At 40.3% G+C, this 16,101-nt stretch overlaps 1 protein-coding gene across 2 annotated transcripts; it reads left to right on the top strand.

Moving 5' to 3' along the window:
* The first annotated feature begins 1,168 nt into the window (after positions 1 to 1,168).
* Positions 1,169 to 15,613, top strand: LOC140500328 (uncharacterized). 2 transcript variants are annotated; one of them, XM_072602798.1, is made up of 4 exons: positions 1,169 to 1,329; positions 2,988 to 3,105; positions 3,807 to 3,860; positions 13,072 to 15,613. In XM_072602798.1, the coding sequence occupies exons 2-4, from the start codon at positions 3,069 to 3,071 to the stop codon at positions 14,658 to 14,660; spliced, it is 1,680 nt and encodes a 559-aa protein (XP_072458899.1). In that variant the 5' UTR covers positions 1,169 to 1,329; positions 2,988 to 3,068; the 3' UTR covers positions 14,661 to 15,613. The 2 variants fall into 2 exon arrangements, with proteins under 2 accessions (XP_072458899.1, XP_072458898.1); XM_072602797.1 differs by having other exon boundaries at positions 1,314 to 1,502.
* Positions 15,614 to 16,101: the final 488 nt, after the last annotated feature.

The raw sequence follows: 16,101 nt of genomic DNA, 5'->3' as shown, positions 1-16,101 counted from the left end.
GAAAAGATGGTTGTTTCAACAAGAGCCTGTCCTCCACTGACTCATTACCAACTGGAGGCAGCTGCAGCGAGAACAGTGAGAGGAATTCTCTTTGTCTTAGCAAGGTCTTAGAGCACATGTCCGCTCTATAATTCCATCAAGTTAACTGGAGGGTTCATCAAATCAAAGACTCCCTCCAATCAACTCTCTTCCATTGACATGACATCTGCTCTCTCCATGCCGAAGAAAAGACTAGCTATCCCTTTTCCCTGAAATGCACTCACTCCTCATCACAGTGCTTTTAAATTCTGAACTCTCCTATACAGTAGGACAGCTGTCCTTGATTCATTCCACTTGTTGGTATTCTCTTTCTCCCCTCCCCCCCAACCCCAAGTTACCTTTTCTCCTCTTGTTCTTATATGTCTTTTATGCTGGATTATTTTGTTTTTGTTATCCCATCAGGATCACAGAGGTGGGAGGGCCCTTGGTGACTGTCTAGTTCAACACATGCAGAAAAATAAATTCCCCAGTCATCCAGTCTTTACTCAGGTCCCCACAATGAGGGGGAAGCCACTGCTTTCTGGGGCAGCCCATTGACTTTGAGACAGTTCTATGAGTTTAGAAGATTTTGGAAGGTTAAAATTGATATTTCCCAATTTTCTTTCACTCACTGCCCCTAGTTCTGCCCTCTGGGGTCTAAGAGAACAGTTCTAATTCGTCCTCCATGAGACAGCCCTTCAAACAGCTGAAGACATCGACATGCACTCCCCAAATGTATTCTCCTCCAAGCCGAACGTCTCCGGTTCTTTCAGCTGATCCTCCTATGACATAGACTTAAGGCCTGTCACTTTAATGTCTGAACTCAAAGAAGGTCTGAGTTCAAATTTGACCTCACCAGCTGTGTGACCCTGGGCAAGTCACTTAACCTTGTTTGCCTCAGTTTCCTCAATCTGTAAAATAAGCTGGAGAAGGAAATGGCAAACCATTCCAGTATCTTTGCCAAAAAAATCCACATGGGGTCACAGAGTTAGATACAACTGAGCGACAAAATGATACCAGTAATGACTTAATGTTTGTTAAATTAAATCCAAGGGTGGAGGTTCAGTTGTTATGGAGAGCAGACGAGGGAGGAGGCGAGAGGGGCGGGCCCTCGACTTCTCTTTCCTCACCCACTACCCCCTTGTCTCCCGGGAGGCGCTTAACCACCAAGATGGGCAGTCCTCCCAGAAGCCTAGAGCTTCCCAGAAAGCCCGGTAGTGCCCGCTGGGCAGGCGGCTTCCCGGGTCGCTTCCGGTCATCGCTGCTTTTGGCCGCTGCGGGTGGCCTTTCCCGACGGTCCCGTGGCGGCCGGTGAGTGTGTTCGGGGTTGGGGTTGGGGGTGTCCGCGGTCCCTGCCCTCCCCCCGCCCCCGATTTCTTGCCTCGGACAAGCCGAGCTCTCAAGCCCCGCCTCGTCCCCGGGTACACAGCGGGAGTCCAGAGCTTTCCCGAAGAGCGGCCACAGGCCGGGGGAGATGTGGCCAGGTAGGTGGGTGCGGCCCGACCTCCGGTCCCAAGCATTTACGAAGCGCCTACTGTGTGCCGGCCCCGAGCTGAGCGCTGGGAGTGCGGAGAAAGGGAGACCATCCCCGCACGTTTACTGTGCTGTAGGATCGCGGGCACGTCCTCGTCAATTGCACGAGCGTGTGGTCTAGTTGTACGAGGTGATGTGCAGGATCCTGCAGAAACAATGTTGCAAAAGGAGCTTGGGGAAGAGGAAATGTGCACGCAGATAAATACTAGATCGTTTGAGAAGAGATAGAATACTGACCACGTAGGAACCTTAGGAGCAGATCTCAGGAGGAGGTGCCATCTGAGATGAGCCTTGAAGGAACCGGAGGATTTTAAGAGACATGGGTGAGGCAAACATTCCAGCAACGGGGGTGGGGACACCACGTGCAAAAATAGGACATAGAGGCCCGTGTAGCCGGAATATAGAATATATGAAGAGGAGTAATATGAAATGAGGCCAGCAAGGGAGTTGGAGGCATTCTTAAAGAGCCCCTTTTCCTCTTCTGTAAAATGAGGATAATAATGCTTATCTCCAGGGTTGTAAAGATCAAATAAAACGATTCGTGTTAGGGATTTTATAAGCCTGAAGTCTCTGTTCCCAAGCTGAAACTGTGACACGCAGTTTGTATCACCAACGTCATAATTGTAGACCAAAAAAAAAAAAAAAGTTCATTGCTGGATTTATAACTGAAAAGGATCTTAGAGATCATTTTCCCCTCTCCTTTTAGAAATGACAGCCCATAGAGAGAAGGGACTTGTCCACAGTCACCAAGATTCTGCAGTACTTATCCACTGATATGTAGTCCTAGTCTGGTACTCTTTCTACCACCCCTTGCACATAGTGGTACTCAGATCAGATATTTGTTGAATAAAGGTCAGTTATATAATAATGATAATAGAACATAATTCTTTAGTGCCGTCTTCACAGTGCTGAAAGGTGGGAAGGGTAGGGATGTGGGCCTATTTTTCAGGAATTCAGAGGCTCATCAATGGGAAGTAGCATGCCTAAGGTCACAGAGCAAGTCATTGGTAGAGCTGAGAATAGGATGGAGGGGTCCTGATTTCAAGAAGGGGGTGTTTTCTATTGTACCATAACCCCAGAATATTGGCCTTATAGATCACCTCTGATTTCTCAGTTTCCTAAATTTGTGAGAATTGGGTTCTATTCCAAATAAAAGGGTCATTAGTATGGAGTTGGTGAAAAATCCTAGTACTGGGAATTAGCTTCTAGTTGTGGGTCCAGCACTGATTCTTTGACAAGTTTTGCTGGGGTCCCTATGGCTCTCATCTCTTTGGTAGGATAACTGGGAATCAGGCCCTATGCACAAAAATGCTGACTTTAGTCAGCTTCCTTTGCTCCACAAGGACATAAATGTTCAGAGTCCTTCATAATTCTGTCTCCTTCCCCTTTGCTTTCTCTTTCCCTCATTCTCTTCCCCCTGGAACATGTTGTTTTAGGAGTCATCGATATACAAGGCTGTGACTGTATGGCTCAGGTTGGAGTAACCTGACCTTCATGAAAAGGAATTCTGCAGGGACATGATGTTGGAGAATTTGGGGAACATGGTCTCCCTGGGTAAGGACCCTTTGGAATCTGCTCTCTTGGGGCTCTTTGGCCTCTCCTGCTTTATTAATAGCTGTGAGGCTTCTGAAGGACTTGCTGAACTGATTCAGGGATGGGCTCGTAGAGTTTAGAGCTAGAACACACCTTAGAGGTCGTGTAGTCTGAATCTTTATTTTATGATGAGAAAATTGAGGTGTGGAGGGACAAAGTGACTTGCAGTAAGTTCATCCAGGATTGAAACCAAGGTCCTCTCACTACAAATCTAGTGTTCACATCAGTGTTCCCATTCCTTTATGCAGTCCTTCATTTGGGTCCAAATCTAGGCTAAAGATTCATGTTGGGAAGGTTGTGAGAAGGAGAAAGAAGGGGAAAGAACTTGTCTAATATCTGATTCTGTGAACAATACTTAGGGGGGGTTATTTAAATTCAATCTCTGAATGAGTCCTTGGATCCAGACCTTAGTGATTATTTAGTTCAATTTCCTTGTTTTATTGATGAGGAAACTCAGACCCAGACTGACTTGTTCAAGGCCATAAAGCTAATAAGTAGCAGAAGCCATTCTAAGCCCAAGTTTCTTTATTCCAGTTCCATTTTACACAGTACTTCTGCTCATGTCATATGAGGGTTTATTGAAGGAACTAGGGAGGCAGGGTGGTTTTGGCTTGTGAAGGGCCTTGAATGCTAGACAAAAACATTTGAACTTTGATCTGTAGGCAATGGGAAGCTACTGAAGATTTTTGTGCTGGGCCCTGGAAGCAAACAAAAAGGTAAGTAAGATGGTTCCTGCCTTTGAAGAGTTTACAGCATAGTGAGGGAGACAAGACAAAGGGACAAGTAAGTACAGCAGAAATTAGAATAATCCAGCTGCATCAGTAAGTGCTGGGAAATTCAATAAGGGAAAGATCACTTCTTACTTGGGATATCTGGATAGCTTCATGGAGGAACTTTGAAGGGTAGGTAGGATGTCACCAGGCAGAGATGGGGAGAGATGAGTCATATTTATATAGTGTGGGAAGACTTACAAAGGGCTTTCCTTATAATAGCTCTGCGGGATTGGGTTGTACAAGTATTACTTCCTCCAACTAAAACTCGTAGTAGGGAAGTGACTTGCCCACAGTCAGTCAATAAGTCAACAAATACCATGTAAGTGCCTACTGTGTTTGAGGAAGAGAATGGGAGAAGAGGGAGCTTATGTAGAATGTCTTCAATTTTCTCCAGAGGGAAGGAGGCAGTGTACTCAGCTGAGAGAAAGGGGAGAAGCAGATAAGTGGGAAGGGTGAGGATGGGAGAACGGTTTTGGGGTATGAGATAGGGTATCAAATTAGGGAGGAATAAAAGGGCTGCCTTGCTAGACAAGGGCCCAATTGAGTTTGAATAGTATGAGTGTATAATGTACCTTCAGTTGGCATATATCTCCAGTACCTCTAGTGAGCTTCCTTTAGGAAGGAATATTATGAGGATTAAATGAGGTGATACTTTTAAAGGACTTTGTAACTCTTAAAACACTATATAAATGCTATTATAGCCTTCTCATTGTTCTCCTTGTCTCAGTTCTCTCTCCACTCAACTGTCAAAATGCTCTTCCCAAAGTAAAGGTCTAACCGTATCAACTCCCTATTCAATAAACTCTAATAAGATCCTCTGTTTTGAACTCAGAGGTCCTGAAAGGATAGTGAGAGCAGCCCATGAGTATTGGAAAAGGCAAATGGAGTAATCTAGGACTGAAATTTGGCAAGACAAGATAGGTGATAGGACAAGGGGGTGAGGGATTTGAAAACAAGACAGTATAGTGTTGAAATGTCTAACAATTGGGTTGAAGTTGGAGAGGGAGGGAAGTAAAGTTAGAGCAGGAACACCTGCCTGGAAAAAGTGTGCATGGTGGAATAGGTTTAGAAGGGGTGAAGCACAGGGAGAGACAAAATACATGTGGTTATGGTTAAAGAGAGTAAAGTCAGAGTTTCCAATTGAGAAAGTGGAATTGGTGTGATTCAGTGTGTAACTGTCCCAACATGAGGTTGAGATGAAGTGAAACAGCAGGCCATAGAATCTAAGGAGGCTGAAGAATGGACATGTTAGGGAGTTAGAGGGAGCTTGAAATTGAGGGCAGGAGATGGAGAAGGGAGGAAGACAGTGTCAGGTGTTGAAATCCTTGAGAATTGAAGGAAAATGACCTGGGGGTCTGTATACAACAGATTACTATGATTTAGATTGAGTGGAAAACTTTGATGGAGGGGATTTCAAGAGGAGAGTTTGCTGAATAATCAGGGTAAAGGGAGAGTCAAGTGGAACTGGGAATATTCTTACTGTCCCATCAGGACCTTTGAGTTCAAAACAGAGGATCTTATTAGAGTTTATTGAATAGGGAGTTGATATGGTTAGACTTTTACTTTAGGAAGAGCATTTTGACAACTGAGTGGGGAGAGAACTGAGACAAGGAGAACAATGAGAAGGCTATAATAGCATTTATATAGTGTTTTAAGAGTTACAAAGTCCTTTAAAAGTATTATCTCATTTGATCCTCATAATGTCCCTTCAAGGTTTGTGTTGTTATTAACCCTGTTTTACAAATAAGGAACTGAGGCAACAAAAATGAAGTGACTTGCCCAGGATCACACACGGTGTCCGAAGCTGGATTTGAACACGTCTTCCTCACTTCAGGTTCAGTGCTCTCTATCCACTACAATACTTAGCTGGCAGTTGCCAAAGTATAAGTGTGAGGTAATGAGGGCCTGCACCTGGGTGGTGGCAGTATCAGAGGAGAGATGGAAGCGTGTGTATGAGAAGTGTAATGAAGGTAGAGACAACAGGCCTTGGCAACAGATTGAATATGGGGGGATGGTGAGAATAGGTAGTTGATGTTGCTGGCCTGGGAGACTGAGAGGATTGTAGTGTCCCTAACATTAATAGAGAGCTTTAAAGGGAGGGGAAGTTTTGGCAGGGAAGAGAATGAGTTCAGTGTTGGACATGTTGAATTTAACAGGACATCCAGTTTGATATGTCCCGTAAATTGTTGCAGATTTAAGACTTGGAGGTCAGCAGCGAGGTTAAGGCTGGGTAAGCAGATTTGAGAATCATCTGCACCGAGATGAAAATTGATTCCATGTAAGCCAATGAAATCATTAAGCAACAGTACTTCAAAAGATGGGTGATTTTATTGCTCTGAATGCTTCTTCTGCCGATGCAGATCACAGCTCCTCCACAGTTTAGAAGATAGTATTGATTAGTTGCTCTGGCTGACCAAATCAGCACCTGTTGACTCAGCTTCTGGAGCAGACCCCCCTTGTACTTAATAGTGTTTGGCAAGACCAGCTTGAGCCTGACCTCTGCTGGGAAAACCTTTTTGTCCTCAGGTATCAGAGTACTTTAATGGAACTGTGCTTTAGGAAGATTAATCCAGCAGCTGTGTGTAGGATGAATTGGAGGAGAAGAGCCTAGAAATGGGGACGTATTTTAGAAAGCTTTTGCAATATTCCTGATGACTGTGATGGTATTGGAAGTGGAGCAGATGGAGTTAGGTGGATTTGATAGATGTTGAAGAGGAAGAATCAGTAGCACTCCCCTCCCTTTCTATAATACTTCTGAAAAAAACCATGTAAGATTTTGTTTACAGAAATACACTGTTCCAACTAGGGGAGGCTCGGTGGTACAGTGGATGGAGAGCCAGGCCTGGAGTCAGGAAGACCTAAATTCAGATCTAACCTCAGACACTCAGTAGCTGTGTGACCCTGGACAGGTCCCTTAACACTGACTCAGTTTCCTCATCTGAAAAATGAACTAGAGAAGGAAATGGCAAACCACTCCAGTATATTTGCCAAGAAAACCACAAATGGGGTCATGAAGAGTCAGACATGACTGAAATGACTGAACAACAACTGTTATAACTATGCGCTTAAAATGTTCAGAAAAGAGAAAAAAGTATTATCTCCTTTCAAAAAAGAGGTTATATAACAGAAGCAGAATCAGGTTCAATTCAGTTCAACAAAGATTTGTCAACTGGACTGAGCTTCTTGGCCTGCAAAGGCCAGAGTTGAACTGACAGAGCAGGCAAGAAAACTGTGCAGAGGCCAAGACAGAAGTTTATTTTTCTATGTTGAGGGAAATGGCTTGCAAGCAAGGAAGGAAACTAGACACGTGCCAGGGCCACATCAGTGGGGGATTCAAGGTAATGGGGCTAAGCCTTGATTCATATACGTATGGCCTGACAAAGATTAAAACAGTGTAGTGTAGCAACAGTAGTGGGGCATAACAGCAACAGTGAGGCAAGGTTGTCTAGTGACAAAGTCTGTTCATATCAGGGCTTCATGGGCCTGTTGGTGTTTGCCTGAGCTCAGGGACCATCACTTCTGTGATTTAATTGCCCCAGGATTCATCCAAAGGGTGAACACAAAGGATTGTTGTTATGCTAAGCTCATGACACAACTTGCTTGCTGGACCTTAGCTCTGGAAAACAGGGTCTCTCTTAACAGAGAATCTTGACAGATTCATTAAGCACTTTTTATGCACCAGACACTGTGCCTGATGAAGCGATCACTGCCTTCAACATGCTTACATTCTGTGGGAGACAGATACAAAATGTATATAAATATGTATAGTATAAGGAAAATAGAAGTTGGAGAGACCACCAACTTGAGTATGGGAGAGGATCAAGGAAGGCTGCATGGAGGAGGTGCCAACTTTTTGAATCTTTAAAAGGAAGATAAGAATTCTGAGAGGTAGAACTACAGAATGCATGTATTCCAGTAATTGAGAACAGATTGTGTGAGTGCTGTAAATATTTTTGCACATATAGGTCCTTTTCCTTTTTGTTTTTTATCTTTTTAGGATACAGACCTCGTTGCTTAGTCAGTGGGTATGCATGGTTTTATAGTTCTTGGTGTATTGAAATTGCACATATCCTTTGACCATTTATCAGTTGGGGAATGGCTTTTATTTTTATACATTTGAGTTGGTCCTTTATATATTTGATAAATGAGGCCTTTATCAGAGAAACTTGCTATAAATATTTTTTCATAGTTATGATTACTAACTGTATTTTCCCTCTTGTTTAATCTTACTGGCTCCTTTTTACTCTATCCATCCTCAAAAGTGTTTTGCTTCTGACTGCTGCCTCCCCAGTCTGTCTTCCCTTTTATCAGCCCCACCCTTCTCTTATCTTCTTCCCCTCCTACTTTCTTGTAGAATAAGATAGATTTTTTTTAAATTTTATTTTATTATTATTTTTTAATGTTTTACAATCACTGCCATAAAATTAAGATTTTATCCCCTCACACCTACCCCCCCACCCCCCCTCCCTCCCCATGACCGCATACAATTCTGTATAGGTTCTACATATACTTTCCTATTGAGTACATTTTCACTATAGCCATGCTATGTAGTCGAACTAAAATAAATGGAAGAAATCATATAACAGATCAAAACATGATACACAAAAATACACACACACACACAAACATGATCTGCTACATTTTGTGAATGACTTCCATATTTAAGATAGATTTCTTGGCCCAGCTGAATGTATGTATTACTCTTTCTTTGAGATAATTCTGATGAGAATAAGGTTCAGGTGCTCCCACCCTCATGTTCCCCATCCACTCCACTGTAAAAACTCTTTCTTCCTCTTTTATGTGAGATAATTTAGAACCTGTTTTACCTCTCCCTTCCCCCTTCTCCTAGTGCATTCTTCTTTCTCACCCCTTAATTTAATTTTTTTATATATCTTTCTGTCATAATCAACTCACACCCATATCCTCTATCTGTGTATATTTCTAATTCCTGCCATTATAATGAAAAAATTCTTAGGAGTTAAAAGTATCATCTTCCCTTGTAGGAATGTAAACAGTTTAACCTTATTAAGTCCCTTATGATTCATCTTTCCTGTTTACCTTTTTATGCTTCTCTCAAGTCTTGGAAAGTCAGATTTTCTATTTGGCTCTGGTCTTTTCATCAGGAATGCTTGAAAGTCCTCTATTTCATTGAACATGCATTTTTTTCCACCAAAGTATTGTACTGTTTTGCTGGACAGGTGATTCTTGGTTGTAATGCTAACTTTTTTGTCCTCTAGAATATCATATTCCAAGCCCTCTGATTCTTTAATGTAGAAAGTGCTAAATCTTGTTATCCTGACTGTGGCTCCATGATATTTGAATTGTTTGTTTCTGTCTGCTTATAATATTTTCTTGTTGGCCTGAGAGCTCTGTAATTTGGTTATAATATTCATGGGAGTTTTCATTATAGGATCTCTTTTAGGAGGTGATCAGTGCATTCTTTCAATTTCTATTATACCCTCTGGTTCTAGACTATCAGGGTGATTTTCCTTGATAATTTTTTGAAAAATGATATCTAGGCTCTTTTTTTTTTATCATGACTTTCAGATAGTCCAGTTAATCATTTTTAAATTATCTCTCCTTGATCTGTTTTCCAGGTCAGTTATTTTTGCAATGAGATATTTTTCTTCTTTCATTGTTTTGATTTTGTTTGATTATTTCCTGATGTCTCATGGAGTCATTAGCTTCTACTTGTTTAATTCTAATTTTTAAGGAACTTTTTTTTAAAAAAAAAATTTTCTTCAGCAAGCTTTTGTACCTCTGTAGCACCAATGCAATATCCACAGCAACTGCCATGGATATGCAGGCGTATTTCCAGGGTAAATTCGCAAAATATAAACACTCTTCCTCAAAGATGAAACCAAAATATTTTTTCAGATACCAGAAAGCCCGTTCCACCATGGTAACAAGGATGTTTATACACATTACTAATAGGACTGCCATCCATAAGCCTTCCTTTTATCAGGCCTCCCTACAAACTTCCATAGGCAAAATGCCCCTCTCTCACCCAGGCTAGCTGTTCTGCTCTGCTCTGCCTGCTGCCTCTCTCTCAGCTCCACCTCACTCTCTCTTCCTGCTGCATCCTTCCTGCTCTACCTGTTCAGCAAGCTCCTCCCACCATGGGCTTCATGTGATTCAGGTTATGAACTGGGCCACAACTCAAAGCATGTCACTTGAGCCTATTAAGGGGCAAGGAAGATCTTCAAATTACCTTAAAATTACAACTTCCTTTTCCATTTGGACAATTCTGCTTTTTAAGGAGTTCTTTTCAGTGAATTTTTGTACATCATTTTTCCATTTTGCCAATTCTTTTTGAGGAGTTATTTTCTTTAGTGATTTTTTTGTGTCTCTTCAACCATTTGGTCCAGGGATGGGTCACCTGTGACCTCAAGACCACATGTGACCCTCTAAGCCCTCAAATGTGGCCCTTTGACTGAATCTACACTTCATAGAACAAAGTCCCTTGAGGTCACAGGTGACTCACCCCTGGGCCAAATGGTTAAAAAAGCTGCCACTGGCCTGCTGCTGGTTTTCTGGGGTGTGCCCTCCACTGCCTATGCTCCACTCTCACCCTGATGTGATAGACCTTTTCTGCCAACGTTCTAAGTTGTGTTGGGCTGGAAAACTCTTTGACCTCATCGTTTCCTGGGTTCTGCTGCTCCAGAATTTGTTTTGAAGCATTATTTAAAGTTGCTTGGAGAGGAATTTGGGAGAATTCAGAGGACTCATTGCCTTTTATCCACCATCATGGCTCTGACCCCCCAAGACAGCTTTTCAAGTACAGGGGAGACATGGGCATGTTTATAGGCATTACAGAAGTAGCCAGTAGACAAGAAAAGGCAGAAGACAACTGAATGGGATGATAGAGGGAGCAGTCTGCTGAAGAAGATGGGATGGAATGATATCACTTGGTTGTTCCACCAGTTTGTTAGAATCTAGAGTCTCTTAGAGGGGAATAAAATGAAATAAGTCTAGGAATGTAACCAGATTGTGAAGAGCCTTAAATGCTATGTTGAGAAGTTTGTATTTTATCCCATAGATACTGGGATGAGACTGAAGATTTTTTAGAAGGGAAGTGATATTGCTGACAAAGAATTCAAGTGTCAACAAATCTATTTTCTATGTAAAAATGACTTTTTTTTTTAAAGGAATAGGGGTAACTTAGCTAGAGTAAGGGAGATAACTTTAAAAATACTTTTCCTGATATAATTGGATTATGCAGATGGGGGGAAATGGTGCCACTCTCTCAGTTGTTTTCTCTTTAATAAATGACATTTATGAGCTGGATGCAGCTTAAAGAGTATTTTCTTCAAGGTCCTGGGATTGTTAAGTCCTAGGGCAAGCCAGAATAGAATTAAGCATAGCAATTAAACCTAACAGCAAGAAAAAACACATTAAAGGATTTCAACCTCAAAGCCAGAGACAATTAAGAATCTGCTGACACAGAAGGAAGGTCAAATTTAGATTATAGTGATTATTAAAAATTGAAATTAAATTTAAGAAGTATCCTCAAGTTGTATTTAGATATTTATAATTCTTTTAAGTTTGATTTGTATTATATATTTACTTATGCCCTGCAGTTATGCTACTTTTTAAAGGGCAGTTAAGTGATGCACTGGATAGAGTGGCAGGCCGATAGTCAGAAAGACTCCTTTACCTGAGTTCCAGTTTGGCCTCAGACACTTACTACCCATGGGCTCCTGGGCAACTCACTTAATTCTGTTTGCTTCAGTTTCCTCATCTATAAAACGAACTAGAGAAGGAAATGACAAACCACTCCAGTATCTTTGCCAAAGAAAACCCCAAATGGGAAACAAAGAGTAGGATACAATTAAATATGACTGAGCAACAACAACAAAAACTTTGTAAGGAGTTTTTAATATAGCTTAAAATATATTTTTATAGAAAACGCAATTGACAAAATCCTATACTAGATGTTCTAAATCTCAGTCATCCATCCCTGAGGAAGAGCTCAGCAATCATCTAATGGCAGCCACCTAATCCACAGAATCTTAGGTTTACAAACCCAAAGCTCTTAAATGACGATGGAATATCACCTCCATTTCCATGTACTCTAAAAGCTCTTTTCTTCTAAATGCGACAACCTTTGAGCTTCTGTTCATTCCCACCCAGCCTATGCTACTAATTAAAACAACTTTCTTTCTCTGCTGGCTCTCCTAGTATTCACCTTGCCTTCTCTCTTGACCACTTTTATAATAGCTTATATATGATTTAGAACTGGAAGGAAACTTAAAGGCTATCTCATTCAAAGCCCTTCATTTCATAAACAAGGAAACTATGGGCCATAGAAGTGGCTTACCCAGGGTCACATGGCTATTCAAATTCAGTCCAATTTCTATTAAAAGACATGCTTTAAAATGGATAATGGCAGCTACTACACATAGACCTGAACTTCAATGGTATTTAGAAAAAGAAAACTTTTTAAAAGGGACATTAAGTAAGGAACTTCTATCGTATGAAAGCAAAATGGTCAGAGTATAAATAATTTTCAAGCTGGAAGAGACCTTTGAGATCATCTCGTTAGATTCTCTCTTACAAATGACTTCAGATGAGAAACCTGAGATACAGAGTAGTATGTGACTTACTAAAGTTTATGTAGCTAATAAATAGTATCACCAGAATTTGAACCAATGCTTTCTTCCTCTAAATTCAGTATTCTTTATACTGTACTATACTGTACTAAGGTTCTTAACTTTTTATGTCTTATGGACAACTTCAGTGGTCAGATGAAGCCTCTGGACTTATTTCAGAATAATATTTATGATGTATATGATGAAATACATAGGATTATCAAAGAAAGCTAATTTTGTTGAAATACAGATGTAAATTTTTTTCTTATCCAGGTTTATGGATTTCTTGAAATTTATCTATGGATCTCATGGGGCTAGGTGTAGGAATCTGTCAACCACAGGTTACAATTTCCTGCATTACATCAACTTCCCATTTTGTTCCCTTGTTTATAAGCTATCAATAGTTATATTTTCAAAAGTTATCTTAGATATTAGTTTCAATTTTATGATCTTGTTTCTTCATTAGTTTAGGAACAGATACTTAAAAACCTACTACGTGCCAAGTACTTCTATTTCTATACAGACCACAGGAGAAATTTACATTTTCTGTTTATTTTTTTCAGGTTCTAAGATCAGGACTGAGAAAAGGCTATCCACTTATAATCAGAAAACCTCCAAAGAAATAGAATCAGAAGGGAAGACATTGGAAATTTCCCCAGGTCTTTCATTTGAAAAAACCTGTGACTCTGAAGGCAGTTTGGAGAGATGGAAGGAAAGTTCTTCAGGGGATAATTTAAGAAAATATCCTTTCCAGGAGAAAGATTTCAGGAAAGTGACCACCTCTCACCAAAAAAAACTTATAGGAAAGAGAGCACAAGAATGTAATGAATTTAGGAGAAACTTTAGGCTGAACTCCAGTTTTTTTGCACAGCAGAGAGAGCTTACAGAAGAAAGGTCCCATAAATATGACACTTGTGGCAAAAACTTCAAATACAATTCAGACCTTATTCTCCATCAGAGAATTCATACTGGAGAGAAACCTTTTGAATGCAATGAATGTGGAAAAACTTTTGGGCTCAACTCTCACCTTATTGAACATCAGAAAATTCATACAGGAGAGAAACCTTACAAATGTAATGAATGCGGGAAAGATTTCCATTGGCGTTCACAACTTATGTTACATCAGAGAATTCATACTGGAGAAAAACCCTATGAATGTAAAGAGTGTGGCAAAGCTTTTAGTCAGAGCTCACAACTTACATTACATCAACGAATTCATACTGGAGAGAAACCCCATAAATGTAGAGAATGTGGCAAAGCCTTCAGTAGGAGCTCAACCCTTATTAAACATCAAAGAGTTCACACAGGGGAGAAGCCCTACAAATGTAACGAATGTGGGAAAGCTTTCAGTCAGAGTTCACATCTTATTCTACACCAGAGAACTCACACTGGTGAGAAACCCCATAAATGTCATGTATGTGGGAAAGCCTTCAGTCGAAGTTCACACCTTAGGGAACATCAAAGAATTCATACTGGAGAGAAACCATATAAATGTAATATATGTGAGAAATCCTTCAGTCAGAGTTCAAACTTTTTTCAACACCAATTAATTCATACTGGAGTGAAACCCTATAGATGTAATAAATGTGGGAAAGCATTTAACCGTAGTTCACATCTAAATGAACACCTAAGAATTCATACTGGGGAGAAAGCCCATCAATATAATGAATATGGGAATGTCTTAGACAGTTCAGGCATTTTAAAACATCATCAGATTCATGGTGGAGAGAAACTTCATGAATGTAACGAATGTGGGAAAGCCTTCAGTTGGAACTCACATCTTATCCTACATCAGAGAATTCATACTGGAGAGAAACCCTATGGGTGTCTTGAATGTGGAAAAGTCTTTAGTCAGAGTTCTCATCTTATTTTACATCAGAGAATTCATACTGGAGAAAAACCCCATGAGTGTAATGCCTGTGGGAAGGCTTTCATTCATAGCTCAAGTCTTATTCAGCATCAAAGAGTTCATACAGGACAGAGACCGTATGAATGCTGTGAATGTGGAAAAGCTTTTAGTCGGAGCTCAACTCTCATTCAACATCAAATAATTCATACTGGGGAGAAGATATATGGATGTAATGAATGTGGGAAAACCTTCAGATGGAGCTCAAACTTAAGAAAACACCAGAGAATTCATACCAGAGCATAAGCTGGTGAATATAATGAAAAAGAAGAACACAACATAGATATTGAACATAGGAATGGCTAGTTAATTTAGTCATAGGAGTTTATTTTTTTGAGATTTTGGGGGGCAGTAAGACAAAAGGGGATTAATCTTTGAGTGCTAAGTATAGGTCCAACTAGATCAACATTCTCCATTTTGTCCACTTGATTTAAGCCAATCTGCTTCAACTTCTTAAAGCACAAGATCTGCTAATTCCTACTTTTGTGCCTTTTTACTTATATTCATGTTTTCTTATCATTGCCCTTCACCACTTTCAAGATCTTGTTAAAAATCCCCTTCTCCAGGAAGTCTCCCACTTCCAACTCTAATCATAAATACCATAATGTGCCCTTCTGTATTAATGTTGTGGTATATTGTTTTCTACTTAGTGTATGCACTGGTATAATGGAAGGAATGTGGACTAAAAATCAGGAGACCTGGACTCTAGCCCCAGTCTTGATTCTACTGTTTGATATCAAGCAAATAATTTTTCCTCTGGGACCTTATTTTCTTGGTAAATTGAGGGGATTGGCCTCAAATGTTTCTAGTTTTGATATTCTGTGATTCTTTAGATTGGTTTTTATTTGCTCTCCAACTAAATCATGCAAGATTTTTTTAATCCCAATTGGACTTTAAACTTATATTAATATTGTATTTTGCATTCATTAAATACTTAATAAGGTTCATTGCATATTTACCTTTCATCTTCTCCACATAGCTCTGTGATAATTCTTGTTGTTGTTTTTTTTAATGCTATTTAGCATATATTGTTTATTATTACAAGGAACAGTTGTTGAGCTCATATTTTTGTAGCATCATCAATATGGAGATGGAAGGAACCTTTAAGGCCATCTAATCCCACCCTCATTTTACAGATGAAGAAACTGGAGCTTACAGAGGTTTTCATTCATTCATTCAATAAACATTTCTTAAGTGCTTACTTACTATATACCAGGCATTGTGCTAAGTGCTAGGGATACAGAAAGAGGCAAAAGATAGTACCTGCCTTCAAGGAATTGACAGTGTAAATGACTTGCCTAGGATAACAGAGTTAGTAACTGTCATAGTCACAACTTGAACCCAGTTTTTTCTGATTCCAACTCTAGCATTCTATTCACTAAACCATGCTGCCTCATAATTGGTTTGGTATTTGTTTTGTTAGTGACTTTTAAGCCCCTTCTAGCATTTCTGAGGAAAACCCACTTGCCAGATTACCGGACAGGGAAGGGAGAAATAACTTGATAGGATCAGAGTTAGAACTAGAAGGGACCTAAGCCTCATTTAATCCTCTTATTTTAGAGAAAAGGAAACTGAGACTCAGAGAAATAAGTGACTTGCCCCAGATCACACAGTTAGTAATTGTCATCAGAGGTGGAATTTGAGTTCAGGTCCTCTGACTCTGGGGTCAGTGCTCTTTTCCCTGAAC

Source organism: Notamacropus eugenii, chromosome 4 (assembly GCF_028372415.1).
Source record: "Notamacropus eugenii isolate mMacEug1 chromosome 4, mMacEug1.pri_v2, whole genome shotgun sequence".
NCBI lineage: Eukaryota > Metazoa > Chordata > Mammalia > Diprotodontia > Macropodidae > Notamacropus > Notamacropus eugenii.
Note: the sequence above shows the minus strand (reverse complement) of the source record. Positions and strands in the feature narration are given on the sequence as shown.